The sequence below is a fragment of the Sciurus carolinensis genome, chromosome 14 (assembly GCF_902686445.1).
Source record: "Sciurus carolinensis chromosome 14, mSciCar1.2, whole genome shotgun sequence".
NCBI classification, from domain to species: Eukaryota; Metazoa; Chordata; class Mammalia; order Rodentia; family Sciuridae; genus Sciurus; species Sciurus carolinensis.
The window spans coordinates 9,813,301-9,830,898 of record NC_062226.1 but is presented as its reverse complement, the minus strand read 5'-3'; the positions used below and the strand labels follow the sequence as shown (position 1 = coordinate 9,830,898).

At 36.3% G+C, this 17,598-nt stretch overlaps 1 protein-coding gene across 4 annotated transcripts in view; it reads right to left on the bottom strand.

Annotated features, from left to right (window-relative positions):
* Window positions 1-5,895: 5,895 nt before the first annotated feature.
* The window catches only part of Scai (suppressor of cancer cell invasion), a 148,440-nt gene continuing 136,737 nt past the window's right edge, over window positions 5,896-17,598 (bottom strand). For 3 of the 4 annotated variants that reach the window (XM_047525628.1, XM_047525630.1, XM_047525629.1), the window contains 4 exons: window positions 15,180-15,252; window positions 10,915-11,088; window positions 10,618-10,718; window positions 5,896-6,672 (listed from right to left, as the gene is read on the bottom strand). In XM_047525628.1, the coding sequence (XP_047381584.1) occupies window positions 6,526-6,672; window positions 10,618-10,718; window positions 10,915-11,088; window positions 15,180-15,252 (495 nt within the window). In that variant the 3' untranslated portion in view covers window positions 5,896-6,525. Of the gene's footprint in view, window positions 6,673-10,617; window positions 10,719-10,914; window positions 11,089-14,343; window positions 14,487-15,179; window positions 15,253-17,598 lie in introns of those variants that run through there. The other variant, XR_007105045.1, reaches the window with a different exon arrangement.

Below are 17,598 nucleotides of genomic sequence, written 5' to 3'. Positions count from 1 at the left end.
TGAATCTACCTTCAAATGTTTTAAAAAAATCATACTGCCTAGAGTAGTCAGATAACTACTTTTAAAATAATTTTTAAAAACACAAAAGAAATAAAAATATTTTAAAATTAAGAAGTGATGCTTCAATCAATGATTAAGTGACAATGTTACATAAAAATGGAATTCTCAAGTCAGTATTACACTGAACCAAAAAAAGGGAAAATACTAACTTCAGCCTTTAGAAAACTTTTCATATTTACAGAATTTCAAAGAAAATATTTCTGTGGCACCAACAAATTAGTTATATTTAATTTAATACACTTATCTTTACCTAATTAAACACATTCCCTATATCTTCCTGATACCCTTCCTGTCAACACTATTCACACATCCATCATTTTCCCTTAAATACAAGGCATGTTTAAATAAGTCTTTATGTTCAAAACTCAGTGAAGCTGGGAAATAGTATGATATTATGTCTTGAAATTCTAATTTGAGGAAGGTGAACTGCTCATGTTTTTAAAGTAAAGGAGTTTCAGTGCCCACTGTACGTACAGAATGTCAATGTGTATGAGTGCAGAATGTGGAAAGGGCCTGGGTTTCTCAGCAGCTCTATTTACTCTACTGCAAAGTTACTGGTTTTACAACTGTTGGGGTCAGAAGTCCTATCTGCAATTTCAGTCTTACCTACTGCACTTTTTCGTTTTTATTGCTACTATTCTCATCAAATTAATGTCCACATTGAGCCCAAGACAGTTCCATGGATTTTAAGTAGCATATTATTTGCTCTGCTACTAGTCTCCAACTGCAAAAAAATTATTTGGTTACTAAAACAGCAAAATATTAGTGTTTATGGGCATTTTCTCTGATTTCTCAGAAATAATACATCATTACATTTTAATATTTAAGAAAAAGGCTATAATAATTGCATTTTAAATTTAATACTATAATTGAAAAGTTATGTTTAATTAAAAATACAATGAGGAGGCAAATGTAACACTTTGGGGGTGGTAAAATTGACTCCTGAACTAATTTCTACCTTTAAGATAATATAATGTTGGATTAGGTAGATATAATCTTCTGAAGAATGGGGAAAAACGTTGCTCTGCAAGTTGTAACTTATCATGCAAAAATAACCTCTACTTAATTTCCACAGTGAGTGTATTCAAGTGTATACTAAACATCTCTTCTATTCATTCATACAAATAAACATATCAGCTGAAGACAGGAGTAACCCAACATTGATCCTCTGCAATAGCTCACAGATTCACAAATTGGCACTGCACTTTCTTTCTATAATCTTATGGGCCCAACCCCATCATCCTTGGTAGAGATTTCAAAGGCCAGGTATTTATAGCATACCATGCACCTAATATTAAGAGCTCTACTTCATGTGTGAATATATGGTCAGACTGCAGAACACAAGTGGTCTCATGGAGACTCAGCAATACAACTGGAGGCATTTTATTCTTTGGAAGCATTTTCTCAGATGAGCATACTCATCTTTGAAATGAAATTCCAATAAGAAAAATCTATAGTTGGAAATGCCAAGACAGGACTAAATTAATCACAGCTGCTATAAATATACAGATTAATAACCTCCTGTTCCTCATTAAATCCTACCCCACCTAGGTTAGGCCTTCCTTAGCTAATGCCCCTTTTTCTGCCTCACAGAGACACATATAAAATGAAGCATATTAATTAAAAACAATCCAAAATTAAAATTTAGTATCAGGTATTGAAGTGACAAGGAGGAACACATTTCCACCACTTAAAGGACATTTTCCTACCTATTTGAAAATGTGATCAACGAAACTTTTTCCATAACCCCTAGATTAATTCCCAACAAACAGTTATAACTATTCAGTAATAATGATAAATATGGGTCAAGTAAATAAAGAACTAATACAGCTTAGGAACCTGCTGGTGTCTCACTTCACATGTGTTTTTTTAGGGTTATATCATTAATTATTATCAATTTAAGTGGAAGTTTGCAAATGATTTTAAAGCTAAGAATGTCCAGCTTTCTGTTAAGATCTTCATATCCTAATTTCAACTCCAAATGAGCCCATTTTATCCCAACACAAGCCCCTCAAAACAGAGGCTTGTGAATGAGATCCAACCACAACCTAATTTCAGCAGCATGAACAATGCCACTAGGATGTCCTCACAGAACTTAAATAAATTCAGCCCACAATGGGTATGGGTATATAATATACACATACTACATAATTGCATACCAATATATTTACAGATATGTACATGTATGTACAAAAAGTATACACAGGGATTGCATTTAGCATCACAAAAATATACACATGCCATAAAAATAAAATAAGAATTTCAAATAAATAAGGTCAAAAAAGAGACCTCAACGTAAATATTATTTTCCAAGTAAACACACAGGAACATAAACATCCAAAATATCACGAGGAGACTAAAAGCATTCATATCAAATCTTTTACTCACATGGGGTGGGCGAATGATTCTGAATTATTGGCAGTGGCCAAGTTTTCAGACCTTGGTACCTTACTATATTTCCAGTCCAGAATGTTCTCTGGAGATCAGGCTGATTACAAGTCTCCATGCATAACCGAGTACTTGATTTTTTCAACTGGATCCAAACCACTCCTCAGAGACAGAAAATTACTAAATCACAAAGGTCAGAGATTAATCTAGAAGAAGAATGCTAAAGAAAGCCCCATAATTGATATACAAATTTGATTTGTCACTTTTCCCTTTACTTTAATTGAGCACAATTACCAAGTAATTTGTGTCAGGGAATTCTATTGCACAAAGAAAATAAACAGCAATCCACAGATGCAGGGGGGGATCCAGATCCTATATCAGAAATGGATTGCACTTTGTTTCTACAACCTCAAAATGGGATAGTTTGGGAAAAATATAAAGAACACAATGAATTCTGTGCTTTGAGAGTTTTGAGAGCACCACTTTCTAGGAGGAAAATACATACATCCTGGATGAAATCAAAGATAAAATAGCTGATTTTTATAAATACTAAATAAAAATTTAGGCTAATTCACTGGTTTCAGTATCTGATACAGTTAAAAAAAAAAAAAAAAAGGTACCAAAACCTTTTGTGCCAAAATATAAATCTCTAATAATTTCTTTCTTGTTCATTATAGACAACAGTCTGAGCTATTGGGAAGTTGGGCTGAGACTAAGAGACAGCTAGCTCCATCATTATGAATAATCAGATAGCTTTTTGGATCTCAACTTTCTTTTCTGTAAAACAGTGAAGATGGTTGCTTTACCAACTTCAGAAATATAAAGAAGCTGGATGTGGTGGCACCTATAATCCCAGTGTCATAGGAGGCTGGGACAGGAGGATCACAAGTTCAAGGCCAGCTTCAGCAACTTAGTGAGGCCCTAAGCAACTTAGGGAGACCCTGTCTCAAAAACAAAAACAAAAACAAAACCAATAAACAAAAAGGTCTGGGGATATAGCTCAGTGGTAAAAGCATACCTGGATTTAAAAAAAAAAAAAAAAAAAGGAGAGAGGTAAGGAAAATTCCATTGTGCTTCATTTTGTTTTGTTTATTACTGACGGTTTGCAATTTTATGCTTTCTAATTTGTTAATGTGATTCTTAAGAGAGACTAAAGACTGTATCAGAATCTCCAGGGAGTTTGTGCAATTTGAAAGCAAGTTGTTTCCCATTGCTTTGTTCTGCTCTTAGTTCCAATATTTAAATTTTTATGACTTCTAAAATTAAATAAATAGGGTTTAAAATTTTTATAAAGATAGGTGATGAGCAAGTAAAACACAAAATTCATTGGCATTGTCATACTGAGCCCATTAAGTGATTGTACTTTTACATTTCTTCTTCCTTGATTAATACTGTAAAACATAGAAGCTAGGTACAGGGCACAAGAAGGGTTGTTAATCTCTCTCTGTGTATAAAACTTTCCTAATAAAAAGTAAAGACAGAAATATGAAGTGTTTGTACAGAGGTGACTTTCTCATATGATGCCTACCCCAGTTTCTCTTTTAAACACTGATTTTCTCTCAAAAAACAAACAAAAGATTTCCCTTCCCATGATCTTAATTTTCTTCATCCTACTTGTCACTTGCTAACATAAATTTCACTTAAGTTTTCGCCTGACCTCTCCTTGAGAATGTGAACATCGTAAAGAACAAGAATTTTGTTTCTCCAGGGCCCAGAAGAAAATGTGGAACATAGTGGCTGGATAATAAACAATTTTCATGAAGACATGAATGAAACAATAGCTTGAAATTTTCTATGACAGTTTTGCTCTCCTTGAAGATTCAAGATACCTTCAGAACAATTTAGATTTCTGCCTACCAGTAAGGAATTACACTACTATTAGGTGAAAAGGCCATGTCAGAATCTAAATCCCTGTTGTTCTTTCTAAGATGGACAAGTTTCTAATCATGACAGTTACTTTCTTTAAGACAGTCTCTCTCCAAACTGGTCTCTAAAACTGCTAACTGGAATCCAAACTTTTTTTCCTTGAATAGAGTCTCAGTAAACATGAAAAGAATGCTGTGTGTGCTAAAAACAGTATTTTCCCTGGTAGCAAGGGTAAGGACGTCAGTATTTTTGGAACCAAGAATCCAAATTGTAGAATCACAGAGCTGTGAAGGACCTTGGATCACCCCCTCCATTGTTCATGGGAGAGTGCGAAAAGAGACATGAGCACACTTGTCAAAGGGCATAATGCCAGTTACTGGGAAAGCTAGGATCAGAACTCAGAACTCCTGGTTCTCACACCAGTGTTCCTTAAGCTTATCAGGTGAGGATACAACTCAGGACAATGAATACTAATTATTTTAAACACTAGACAACCAGGAAAATGTGCGTTGATAGAAATGTAAGTGGTACAGAAGTTCAGGGGATTTGGAACATGAGGCCAGTGAACTAATGACAGTCCACTGAGTCTACTGCTATGGTTCAGGTGAACGCTGTTATGAAAAGAATTCTGTGACATTTATTAAGGTATTAGAACAAAAGGAAAGCAGTCTACCTGAAAATGAAAACCCACCAGCAAAAGAAATCTCATTCTAAGATAACTTTTCCAAAGTATTCTGAAATACTGCTTGAAAGAACAAAAAGAATAACAACTTTTTAAAAGGTAAACAAAGCACCCTAAAATCCCTAAACCCAAGAACAATCAGTTTAAGACTTTGGATGAAAAAAATCAGCAAAGTGGAACAGGTATGGGGATAACAGCCCAAATTATTTGCCAGAGATGAAAACCATGTTAAAAATATTACAGTAAAATTTCCCTAGGGACACAAGAAAGGGGTACTAAAACCAATCACCTCATTTCCTCTGGGATAGTCAGAAGTAGAATGTGAAACCACAGAAAATTACATAGAAGGCCTTTTCATTCACAAATTTCTGAATATAAATACTGCACAAAGGAGGAGGAAAAACTGTCATAGTTTGTGCTGGTAAAATTATGAGGGGATGAAAGGAATTAAACCACAAAAATTTTTAAATATACATTGAATCCCATTTCAAATGAGAAAAAAAACTTCTGCATGAATATAAAGCAATTAAATACAAGGAGTTTAAACAAATCTTATTTCCAAAATTTCAATGCAAAATCAATTTATAATTTAGTTTTTATAAACACCCAGTTACCCTCAACCAAAAATAATATTATCTCTGACTCTGAAGTTTCATATATGTGGACTATACAAGGAAATCAGAAGCTGTCACTGAGCCACATCCCCAGCCAGTCAGTATTTAAACATGATCTCATAAACTAAGTATTTAAATTTAAATACAGTTCCTACTGGAGACTTGTATTATGAAATCAACAACCTGATTTTTTGACTGAAATGTTAAAAGCTGTTTTCCCTTTCATTTCCAGCAAAGACTACAAAGAAATCAAAATATGCAAAAAAAAAAAAAAACCCTCTTAACAACAACAGTACTCAGATATTCCAAATAATATTATCTCAAGTGAAAGATACAGCTTTCAGAGGCAAATCAATCCTAAATCATTTCTGAAATTTTGACAGTATTTAAAAGAATTCAATGATTTTAAGAACTGTCTTGACATCATGCTTCAAAGAATCATGTATTTCCTACCTACACACTTGGAATGAAAAGAAATATTATGGAAGGACTCTTATCCTAATTTTTAGTAGTCCATGCTGGCCAGTCTCATCATTATGAATAATTATATGTTTTCCAAATCTGGACATTTAAGGTCCAGGTCCAGGAGTTGGATTTTTCTCATTATACAAAAATAAAACAATTTACTCTTCTCAGAGTGAGAACAGTGACTATTTGAGTAAGTATCCATACATCAAAACCAAAACATAAAAATTACAAGATTAATTGAGTTTTTAAAAGACTTGAAAGATTGCATTTTAAAACAGTTACCCTAAAAGTTTGAACACTTTGTTTTTAGTTTGCTTTTAAAATGGTGGTCCTAAATTAAAAAATAAAAACTAAGTAACACACTATGTGTTTGTCATCACATTAGAAAACTGCACCATTTAAAATCTGTGGAAAATGAAAAATTTGTTTCAACAGGATTGTTTTGTTTTAATAGTCATCTATGGTATTTTCAAAGAAGACATTTCGAACATCCAGAATGGATGCTAATTCCAAAATGTGCTTCTGGAGATGAGGATTCTCCACTGTTTCATCCCTTGGCAGTTGTGGATATGATTCTGGATAATTTCGTGTTTCCTGGTAGGCAAAGAAGAGAAAAGTCAAGCTTTTTATCTATTAGAAGAAAATTATATGCAACAGGGACATGGTATTAAGAAGTAACCTAATATTTTCCTCTTTCATATTGGTATGATTACTTCTAGAAATATGTTTGTTGAACATGTTGAATTATGAATATTTGACCATTTTGACTTCTAAAAATTATAAATTCATATGGTTCAACAATATATTAATTGGTTCTTCCACAAACATTTGCTGAGGGCTGGGTGCTAGGCACGATGCTCTATATTATTTGGAAACTGTCTTTCCTTCTTACTGAGGGGAAAATCTTAGTAGATAGAGAATTTCAAAGTTTTTGTTCAATAAATGAATAGATGCTGAGGAAATCAAAAGGTAAAAGATAAGAGAAGCACCCATGAAGTAAGCTTAATGGTCTTGGTAACTATAGAAGAGGGAGATGTCAAAAATAAGATTGAGAAATGGATGACATGAGAGAAGAGCTGGGAGCTACTGAGAGAAAAAGGGAGATACAGGAGGATACAATTTAGGTATAGTATAAAGCTTCAGGTTTTAAGTGTATTTTATTTGAGATAATAGGGCAATACAGATTAGAAATGCCCCATAACCAGAATGTAAAAAATTCAGGGCTGTATCTCAAAAGACAGATTTAATCTGATTTAAATGTTGATATACTCTTCATTAAAATAAATACTGAAGCAATGAAAATGGATGAGATTTTGCAGATACTAGAAAAGGGAATGAAAAAAGGAGTTAAGTAGATATATATGAAGGTAAAAATTGGGGGGTGGGGGAAGCAGGCAGAAAAGGAATAAAACTGAAAAAGCTTAACATAGGGAAATTTGACATGAAAGCAAAAAGACCATTTCAAGAATCAGGTAATTCTTGCTTGGAAATTCTTCTTCACTTGGTAATTCTACAGACTATATTCTTGCCACACATTTACAATTTCCTAAAGAAATAAATTACTACTTTTCCATGTATCTCACGTGATAGTTCACATATTCAAATGTCACTTCTCTCTCTCTGCTTATAGGATTCACTCATAACATAACAAAGATAAAATTATTTTACTACACAAATACCATGAAGAACAGAAAATTGTAATGCTTCAAAACTTTAAAAAGAAAAAAATCAAGTGCTGTAGGACAATAAGCTGAACAATTCTCTCAACTTGGAGCTGGATGATGTCTGAGTTTATTAAACATCTTTCATAGTACAGAATATTTCCTGATATATAAAGAGACCTCAAAAGAATGACACCTCTAAAGTAGAGTTGGCAGAAGGGAGGAGGGATGGGAATGGGAAAGACAGTAGAATGAATCGGACATCACTTTTTTATGTCCCTATATGAATACATGACCAGTATAACTCCACAACATGTACAACCACAAAAGTGGGATGTTGTGCTCCATGTATGTATGATATATCAAAATAAATTCTACTGTCATGTATAACTAAAAAGAACAAATAAAAAAATCTTAAAAAAGAAAAAAAAAGTATGATGCCTCTTAGGCCTAAATAAGTCTACTCTAAGTCCACCCCTAAAAACTTAAAAGTAGCTATAAAAGATGAAAGAGATTCGTAACTAAAATAATTCTTGCAAGAATAAAGTCCAACACTTTATTTATTTAGGTAGGTAGGTACTGGGCATTGAACCCAAGGGTGCCTAATAGCTGAGCCACATCCCCAGCCCTTTATTCAATGTTGTTTTTTTTTTTTTTGGTGGGGGGGGGTACCAGGGATTGAACTCCTGGCACTCATCCATTGAGCCACATCCACAGCCCTATTTTGTATTTTATTTTAGAGACAGGGTCTCACTGAGTTGCTTTTGAACCCTTGATCCTCCTGCCTCAGCGTCCCAAGCAGTTATCAGTGTTTTGAGACAGGGTCTCACTATGTTGCTTGGGGCCTTCCTAAGCAACTGGATAGTCTTGAACTTGTGATCCTCCTGCCTCATCCTCCTGAGTTACTGGGATTACAGGCAAGTACCACCACACCTGGCTTCTCCAACAATTTTTAAAGGAAGACAACAAAATCCAGAATTCAACATCATAAAATTCACAGTGTGTGATGGTGCTTGCCAGTAATCCTGGAGATAGGGAGGATTAAATGGGAACATGGCACATTCAAGGCCAGTGTCAGTAACTTAGCAAGATCCTATCTCAAAACAAAATATCAAAAAGGGTTAGGGGGGGCTGGGGAGATAGCTCAGTCGGTAGAGTGCTTGCCTTGCAAGCACAAGGCCCTGGGTTCAATCCCCAGCACCCAAAAAAAAAAAAAAAAAAAAAAAAAAAAAGGGTTAGGGATGTGGCTCAGCAATAAAGCTCCTCTGGGTAAATCCTCAGTACAAAAGATACATATAAAAAAATTAAAAAATGAAAAGGACTGGGGATATAGCTCAGGGGTAAAGTGTCCCTGCGTCAATTCCTAGTAACAAAAAAATGAATGAATGAACAAATAAAATTCACAATGTCTATTTTCTATGTTTTGTATATGTACAAATTTTGTAGATGTACAAAGAACCAGGAATACAAGACCTAAAACCTGTGGGAAAAACAATATAAGCAGACTTTTTTTTGGGGGGGCGGCGATGGGGGGTATGTACTGGAGGTATTATTGCACCTGGGCTGCTTAACCACTGAGCCGCATCCCGGCCCTGTTTATTTTTTGAGATAGGATCTTGATTAGATGCCGAGGGTCTCACTAAGTTGCTGAGGCTGGCTTCCAACTTGCAGTCCTCCTGCCTCAGTCTCCTGAGTCACTGAGATTACAGGTATGTGTCTCCATGCCTGGCTAGCTAACATCTGAAAAACCTCAATGAACAATGTTGTGTAGGTACAGGAATGCATAAAAAGAAACAGAACAAAATGACCTATCAAGTCAAGCAGAAGACTTGAGTACACTTGAACACAGAATAACACTTAGGAGAAGTTGCTCAACCTTGACAGTAATCCTGGAGATGAAAATTAAACCACAGTAACTTACTATTCTAGATACACCAGATTCACACAAAATGTAAAGGGTGAGTTCAACAAGGAAGATTCAGAGTAATAGCAACTTCTACACACTGCTAGTGTGTGTGAACAGGAACCCACTTTGGAAAATGCTAAATGTGCTTACATCCTCCAACTTTGCAATGCTGCCATTAGGTATATTCTACAGAGAACATTTTACATACGTGCACCAGGAAACTGACATGAGAATTTCATATCGGCATTATTTATATAATAATAACCTGGAAACAATCCACATATTCATTATCAGTAGAATAGATAAGTAATTTATGATATATAGTTAATAATGCCTCATATTGTGTAGCCAAAACAAATGAAAGAAAGCTGTAGTCATCAATATGGCTCAATCTCAAGAATACAACTGAAGGAAAAAAGGCAGTATGTTTCTATCAGTATCTTGTGCAGAAATACAAACATAAGCTGAGCACTGTGGTACACACTTCTAAAGCCCAGGTACTTGGGAGGCTAAGGCAGGAGGACCACAAATTCAAGCCAGCCTGGGCAGCTTAGCCAGATTCTGTATCAAAATATAAAATAAACAAGGGCTGAGGATATAGCTTAACAGTTGAGTGCCCCTGGGTTCAATCCTCAGTACTGTAAAAACAAAACAAAACACAAATACATGTGACAAAATTATAAAGCAAAGCAAATTGAATCATAAAATTCAGATGTCAATTGCATTTGCAAAGGAGATAGGATCAGAGGACCTAGAGAGGGCTTCAAAGTCAATGAAAATGTTCTTAAGTAGGAAGGCAGGTACTCAGATGTGTCTTGATATTATTAATCTTTATACTTTACATGTTCATTTCTAAACATTACTTTTGATCTATTTAGACTTTCTTTAATATAAGCAAAATATAATACATGATTCTTAAATAACTAAAATGGTAAAATTAGTGAAAATGGTAAATTAATATTCTTTGCCTACCCGAAAAATCTTGTGCATCCTCATGGTGGCTGAACAAAAGATAAATCTTGTGAGAAGTAAGCGAAGAAATTCATCTCCAAAAAACTGGAGAAATGCCTGATCTGCAAAGAGGACAAAGGTGACAGTAAAAGGAGGCTTATATAACAACTACATTTCAAAGGGGAAGAAACTTCAGGAAAGCCTTGACTTTCCTGCCTGGGACAAATACCTTTAAAAGTTCAAACAATTTAAAATAAGTAAGCATTTTAAGTCGTTACAGAACATTCTGTTATGTGTGCAGTTAGATTAGTAGGGTACCTATTGAACGTGAATGGGTCAGTAGCTGGGCAATATCACGGTTGATTTTTCGAAGATATTCTTGACATTTTTCCCATAGGCCTCTACGCATGCTTGACAATCCAGAGACAAACAGGAAGGCCATGAGAGGATTGTTCAAAAAGAGAGTGAAGAGGCTACCTCGTTGAGATTGATCTGCAATAACAAACATGTTATATATATAGACAGAAGTTTTGCAAAAGGTAAGACATACATCTGAGGAACATTTTAGTATACTGATAATATAAAAAATTAAAGCTATATCGTTAAAACATAATTCAACAAGGCAGATTCTGCAAGAATCTACAAAAACACACAACAAGCATGTTGTCTTCTGCTGAACAAACTTTTATTTTAGAGTCTAGAAAACAAATGTACATATTCCTTACTACTTTTTAACCCCAACTAACAAATTTAATCCAAATGTGGCCAAGATAATTTTTTTTTCGGGGTGGGGGATTAAACCCAGGGGCACTGAACCACCAAACCACATCCCCAGCCCTTTTTTATTTATTTATTTTTTTTAGTTATTGATGAACCTTTATTTATTCATATGTGGTGCTGAGATTGAACCCAGTGCCTTACACATGCTAGGCAAGCGCTCTTCCACTGAGCCACAACCCCAGCCCTTATTTTTTATTTTGAGAGTCTCCCTAAGTTGTTTAGGGTCTTGCTAAATTGTAGAGGCTGATCTTGAACTTGCAGTCCTCTTGCCTCACCCTCCCATGTCACTGGGATTACAGGTGTGCAACACCATGCCTGGCATGATAGATTATCCTGATGGGCTCTCCAAGATAGAATTCTTGGATAAGTACTACAGTTACCATTCATTTTCATTCTCCTTTGTTAGTTGTGCTTTCTCTGATTAGCCCTTAAATATCAACAGTCTCCTACTTTGGTCCTATATACTGCTGATCATACCAACTGCTGTTATTTTAGTCACCATTTATATGCCTACTGATTTGTAATTCTCTCCATGTGGCCCAGACTGACTTCCTTAGTTCTAGCACCATGGTGTCCTGTGGTATCTAGTGGACACTTAAAATGCGACTCCTCCAAGTTAAGATCCACTGAGACACACCAGATTTCAAAGTCAAGTCAAAGTACAAAAAGACGTATTATTTACACTCATTTCACCTGTTTTAGTTTAGTGTGTACCAGACATTTAAAATGAAATATGTAACTTTCTCTGTGTTTTATGGAACAGTGTTGCTCTAGTCTCCTTCGTTCAAACTGTCAGTGACATCTCAAACTCAACATGTCAGCAATTTTTAAGAAATAGATATTTTTAGATTTTTTAAAAATGTATTCTTTAGTTATAGGTGGACACAATATCTTTTTTTAGCTTTTATGTGGTGCTGAGGATTGAACCTGGGGCCTCGCGTGTGCTAAGCGAGGGTGCTACCACTGAGCCACAACCCCAGCCCAACATGCCAGCAATTTTAAGAAAACCCTTCCCCCTTTAGTTCGCCACAAATGTGCTTCTCCTCAAGTCTCATTATTCCTACTAGCGCTGAGCCAGAGACCTATAGTTTATTCCTCCTCCCTGTTCTTCCTTCATCTTACAACCACTTTATCACAGTATTGTTGGTTTGATGGGCATAGAGTCTGTTTTTTTTTTTTTTTTTTTTTTTTTTGTGGTGCTGGGGATTGAACCCAGGGCCTTGTGCTTGCAACTCTACCAACTAAGCTGCATCCCCAGCCCCGGGCTTAGAGTCTTTGATGCCAGCCACCCAGGCACTGCCCATGCCCTGGCCACCACCATCTCCCTATTCCCATCAGTGCTTCTCTCCAGTTCATCCTCTGGGGGCTGACTGAACGCTCTTACATGCTACTCCTCTGTATAAAATTTCTGTTGATGCCCATAGTCCTCCACTAAAATTACTTAACAAATTTTAAGAGATTTTTCATCTTCAGTTGCACGATCCCTAACTGTACCCTTCAGCTAGAAGAGCTCTCTCATCTCAGGATTACAGCACACTCTTGTTCAGTTACTCCCCATCCTCAGGTAATTCTGCGAGCCCTTGACGTCCACTTTAGACACCACCTGATCCCTCTGTCTCGCCCTCACATGCTGGTTAGGAGCTCCCTGCAGGCGTTCCTGTGCCGCCTCCTATGAAACACGTATAGCACTTAGGCACTTGCCTGTTAGGTTCTTGGCCTTCTAGACCATGGTTCTGTGGGAAACATGACTGTGTGTACCAGACCAGAGTCTACCCCCTAGAGCCTAACACGATGCCTGATAAATACATGTTGCATAACTGTGCTGAAAGAAGAAGCTAATCCTTGACTAATAAGGGCTGTAGGATTTAGATACTTGAAGTGCAGGAACCTCATCTGGCATTCCAATTACTTACCTATTTGCTAGTTTTGTGCCTACATGGAGGGAAATTCCCCTTTGCAGAGGTGAGGAGCAATAATGCCACTGGATAAATCCTAAATGATCGTCACATCAGAATTTTGAACTTGCCTATATAATTGAACAATTTATTTAATGTATCTGAGGTCTAATCTTTATAGTACAAGGACAAGGTCCTAAAGAAAAAGTATAAGGGACATTTATTACAACTAAGCATATTAATAATAATGATAGTACATACTGAATACCTAGCATTATTCTGTGAGGTAAGTACTACTATTATTTCCATTTGAAAGATAAGATTGCTGAGGGACAGAATGGCTGAGTAACTTCCCAAGGTCACACAGCAAGTAAGTGGCTAGGTGGGGATTCAAATTCAGTCTATGTTAAAGTCTGTGTTTTTTCTCTTCTACATAATAGAGTGTTTCAGATAAATAATCTTGGTATTAACCCCTTTGACCATGTAACTATTTTTTGTTTTGTTTTCATAGCACTGGGGATTGAACCCAGAGGCTCACAGATGCTAAGCAAGCATTCTACCGCTGAGCTACATCCCAAATCTTAAACATGTATTTTATTTATTTATTTGATTTTTTGGTGATGCTGGAGATCAAACCCAGGGCCTCTTGCATGCTATGCTAGGAAAGCACTCTCTACTGCTGAGCTACACCCACACATACACCCCTCCCCCTTTTTTCCCCCCAGTTTATCTTGAGATGGGGTCTTGCTAAGTTGCTGAGGCTGACCTTGAACTTACGATCCTCCTGTCTCAGACTCCTGAGTCACTGGGATTATAGTGTCACCACACCCAGCCCTGACCATGTAATTTGAACTAAAGTTACATCACCATAGGACAGAATGATAACAAAAAGCACAAGTAGCTGAAGGGGTTACATTCCTCCAGAAATAATAAGAAACAGGATAACAAAATCCTCAAAGCAGGAGAATTTTACCGTTGTTTGAAGGTAAGTTCTATCCCTTAGTAATCTGGCTTTTGGATACATGAACTTAGTATTTCTATATGTTTTTCCCTGTTAAACAGCAGAACTTACCTTAAAACAACGGTGAAAGTCTCCAGCTTCTCTCAGGCATTCAAATGCTGACCATCACTTCCTGTGTCAAACTATGTCAGCAGACAGGACTTCTGGCTGGGAAGTAGCAGTAAAATACCATCTCCCACAGAGAGACATCAGCACTATTCACAGTCAGGGAGATAGTGAGACAGTGACAAGTACTGCTGGAACAGCGTTCAGGTTGCTTAGAATTTCACCCACTAAATGACTGCCAGTTAGAATTAGGCCTTATGTGTTACCTATGAAATACAAATCAGTAAGGGCAAAAAGTCTGTCAGTTCTCAGCCACTGGAGAAAGGCCCAGCTGCTAACTTGTCTCTCTGGCAGACTTAGAAGAGGTTCTTTTATGTTAAAAAGTAATACGAGGTAAAAGTAGAGAAGAAAAGTAAACCCTTTAAAGTTATGCCATAAAGCTTCTCCTAACTCTGAGGCATAAGCTGAGAAGTTTCCTAGACCAGCAATCCTATGGTCTTAGAAGATGGCTAAAATATGTAATCAAAGATATGTATGGATATGAAAAGCAAATCAGAACACACACCTGTAAATCAAAATTACCGTTTATAAATCATGAGGTCCCCAACAGCAAGAGACCAACCACTTCTTTCTCAGGGAGGAATTATTTCAAGGTCTAACACATTAGGAAAGTCTGGTTGCTGGCAAGGTTTCTGGTTATATGTCAGATTGACACCTGCCACACTGAAACCATAAATTCACTTGTAATCATTGTGGGAGGGAAAAACAAAGATCAGTATTATTCAAATGCAGATACTATTCATTTGCAACCTACAGGTGTAACAGGCACTGAGCGAACATACCTTGTAAAGCTTTTGGGTATGCCGTAGGAGAAAGCAAGCAGACTAGTGGCTGTCCAAACAAGTTTGTGAAATTCTGTAATATATAAGAATTTAAAACTTTCATTAAAGCTTTGATCAACAGTGGTTACTCAGTAATTTCCCAAAGTACTCTGGTATGGATTTGGCCCTTTAACTCATGAACCATTGCAGAAACATCCGCACCCCTGCAGATGTGTCACTTCATATCTAAAGGCCATGCTGTACTTGCTGAAAGGGTCTTTTACTAAATGAACACTAATTTTTAAGTAAAGGCACACATATGATGGCAGCCCTGTTGGGGGAGGTCATCTGACTATCTACTAAGAAGCAGATAGTCACTGGGCAATATACAGCAGATATCCAAGGATGGATTTCCAAAATCTAGGTTCTGCCTTTCTGCATTGAAGGCTCCAAACTCTGAATTGCTGGTGTATGAGGCTACGGTCCATCTCTTGTTGCAGATCATAGTAACTGCTCATATAGGATACTCTTACAGTGGAATGCCAGTGTACTGACTTACAGTGAAAAGTGAGCTGGAAAACTAGAATATGCTTTGCATAATTAAGGATATTTTTTCCTTAAATGCCAATCTACATGGGAAGTAAAATCATACCCTGTTTGATAAAGGAACAAGAAAGACAAAATTTCTGGAGTAAACAGAATAAGAAATGGAAAAAAAAAAAAAAAAAAACTTGCAAACTTTAAAATGCTCCTACATGATAAAAATGAACACTTTAACAAATGGAAAGACAAACTATTTTTAGAGGCAAAACCATTCTAAAATGCATTATACTAATTTATTAAAATTTAAACCCATCTCAATAAAAATAGCCACATACTTTTTTCCCTGCAAGTGAAAAGGTAATTCCAAAGTTCATATGCAAAAATTAGATTAGTCAGGAAACTGAAAAAGAGAAGCAGAGGAGGAAAGTCTCCAAGTCTAAAGCATACCTTAAAGCCACATAACTAAAAATGTGTGGCACTAGTACAAAAGCATGCAGAAAACCAATAGAACAGAACCAATGTCCAAAATTAAACCCAAAACACTTAGGACTTCTGTGTCTATACTAGTAACAACTCAAAATGGCTGGAAAAAATTGGATGGCATCTTGAAAAAAAGCTGACTCAATACTTCATGCCACACACTAGGATAAATTCCAAATACATCCAAGATGTGAATGCAAAAAGTTAAACAATAAAAGTGGTGAAAGAAAATATGAATTATTTTGGTGACCTAGAAGACCTTCCTATTAAGACTGACAAAGTTACAGAAAAATTGTGCATAGGACAATGCAGCATCAACTAAAATCAAAAGCCAATCGATGAACTGAGGAAAAGATCTGAAACACATCATGAAGGACTAATCTTCATATAGAAAGACCTTCTCCAAATCCATAAGAAAAAAGTTCACTGACTCAATACAAAAATGAGTAGAAGGGCTGGGGATATAGCTCAGTTGGTAGAGTGTAAGCACAAGGCCCTGGGTTCAATCCCCAGCACTGCAAAAAAAAAAAAAAAAAAAAAAAAAAAAATGAGTAGAAGAAAACAGAATTTATAGAAAGAGGAATACGATTGGTGGAAATAGAAGACCTAAACTTTGCTGATAAAAAGAAAAATAAAATCAAAGCTATGCTAAAATATCATTTTGATTTGCCAGTTTAGCAAAATTTCCACAGTTTGAGAATATATTACAAGAATGCGGGGGAAAATACTCATGTTTAGATTGGTACAAACACTTTAGAAATTAGTAGTATCTATTAAAATCAAATATATAGGACAGGTACAGTGGTGCACACCTGTAATCCCAGCATCTTGGGAGGTTGAGACAGGAGAATTGCAAGTTGGAGGCCAGCCTCAGCAACTTAGTGAGACCCTCAGAAACTTGGTGAGATCCTGTCTCAAAGTAAAAAAACAAAAAGAACTGAGAATGTAGCTCAGTGGTAGAGTGCCCTGAGTTAAAGACCCAGAACCAAAACCATAAACAAAATGTTGACCATTATATTTTCACTTCCATAAATAACATTTGGTTCCTTTTTTATTTTTGGTACTGGGACTGAACCCAGGGGTGCTTTACTACTGAGCCACATCCCCAGCTCTTTTAGCTTTTTACTTTGAGACAGGGCCTCACCACGTTGCTTAGGGCCTCACCATGTTGCTTAGGATGGCTTTAAACTTGTGGTCCTCTTGCCTCAGCTTCCTGAGTCACTGCGAGCATAGGCGCACACCACCATTTGGTTTCTTTTTCCAAATATTCCTCAACACTTAAAAAGGTCTTTTGCAACTTTTAGTTTTCTGGGGATTGAACTGAGGAGTGCTCTACCAATGACCTACATCCCCAGCCCTTTTTAAATTTAATTTAATTTAACTTGGAGACAGGGTCTCACTAAATTGCCCAGGCTGG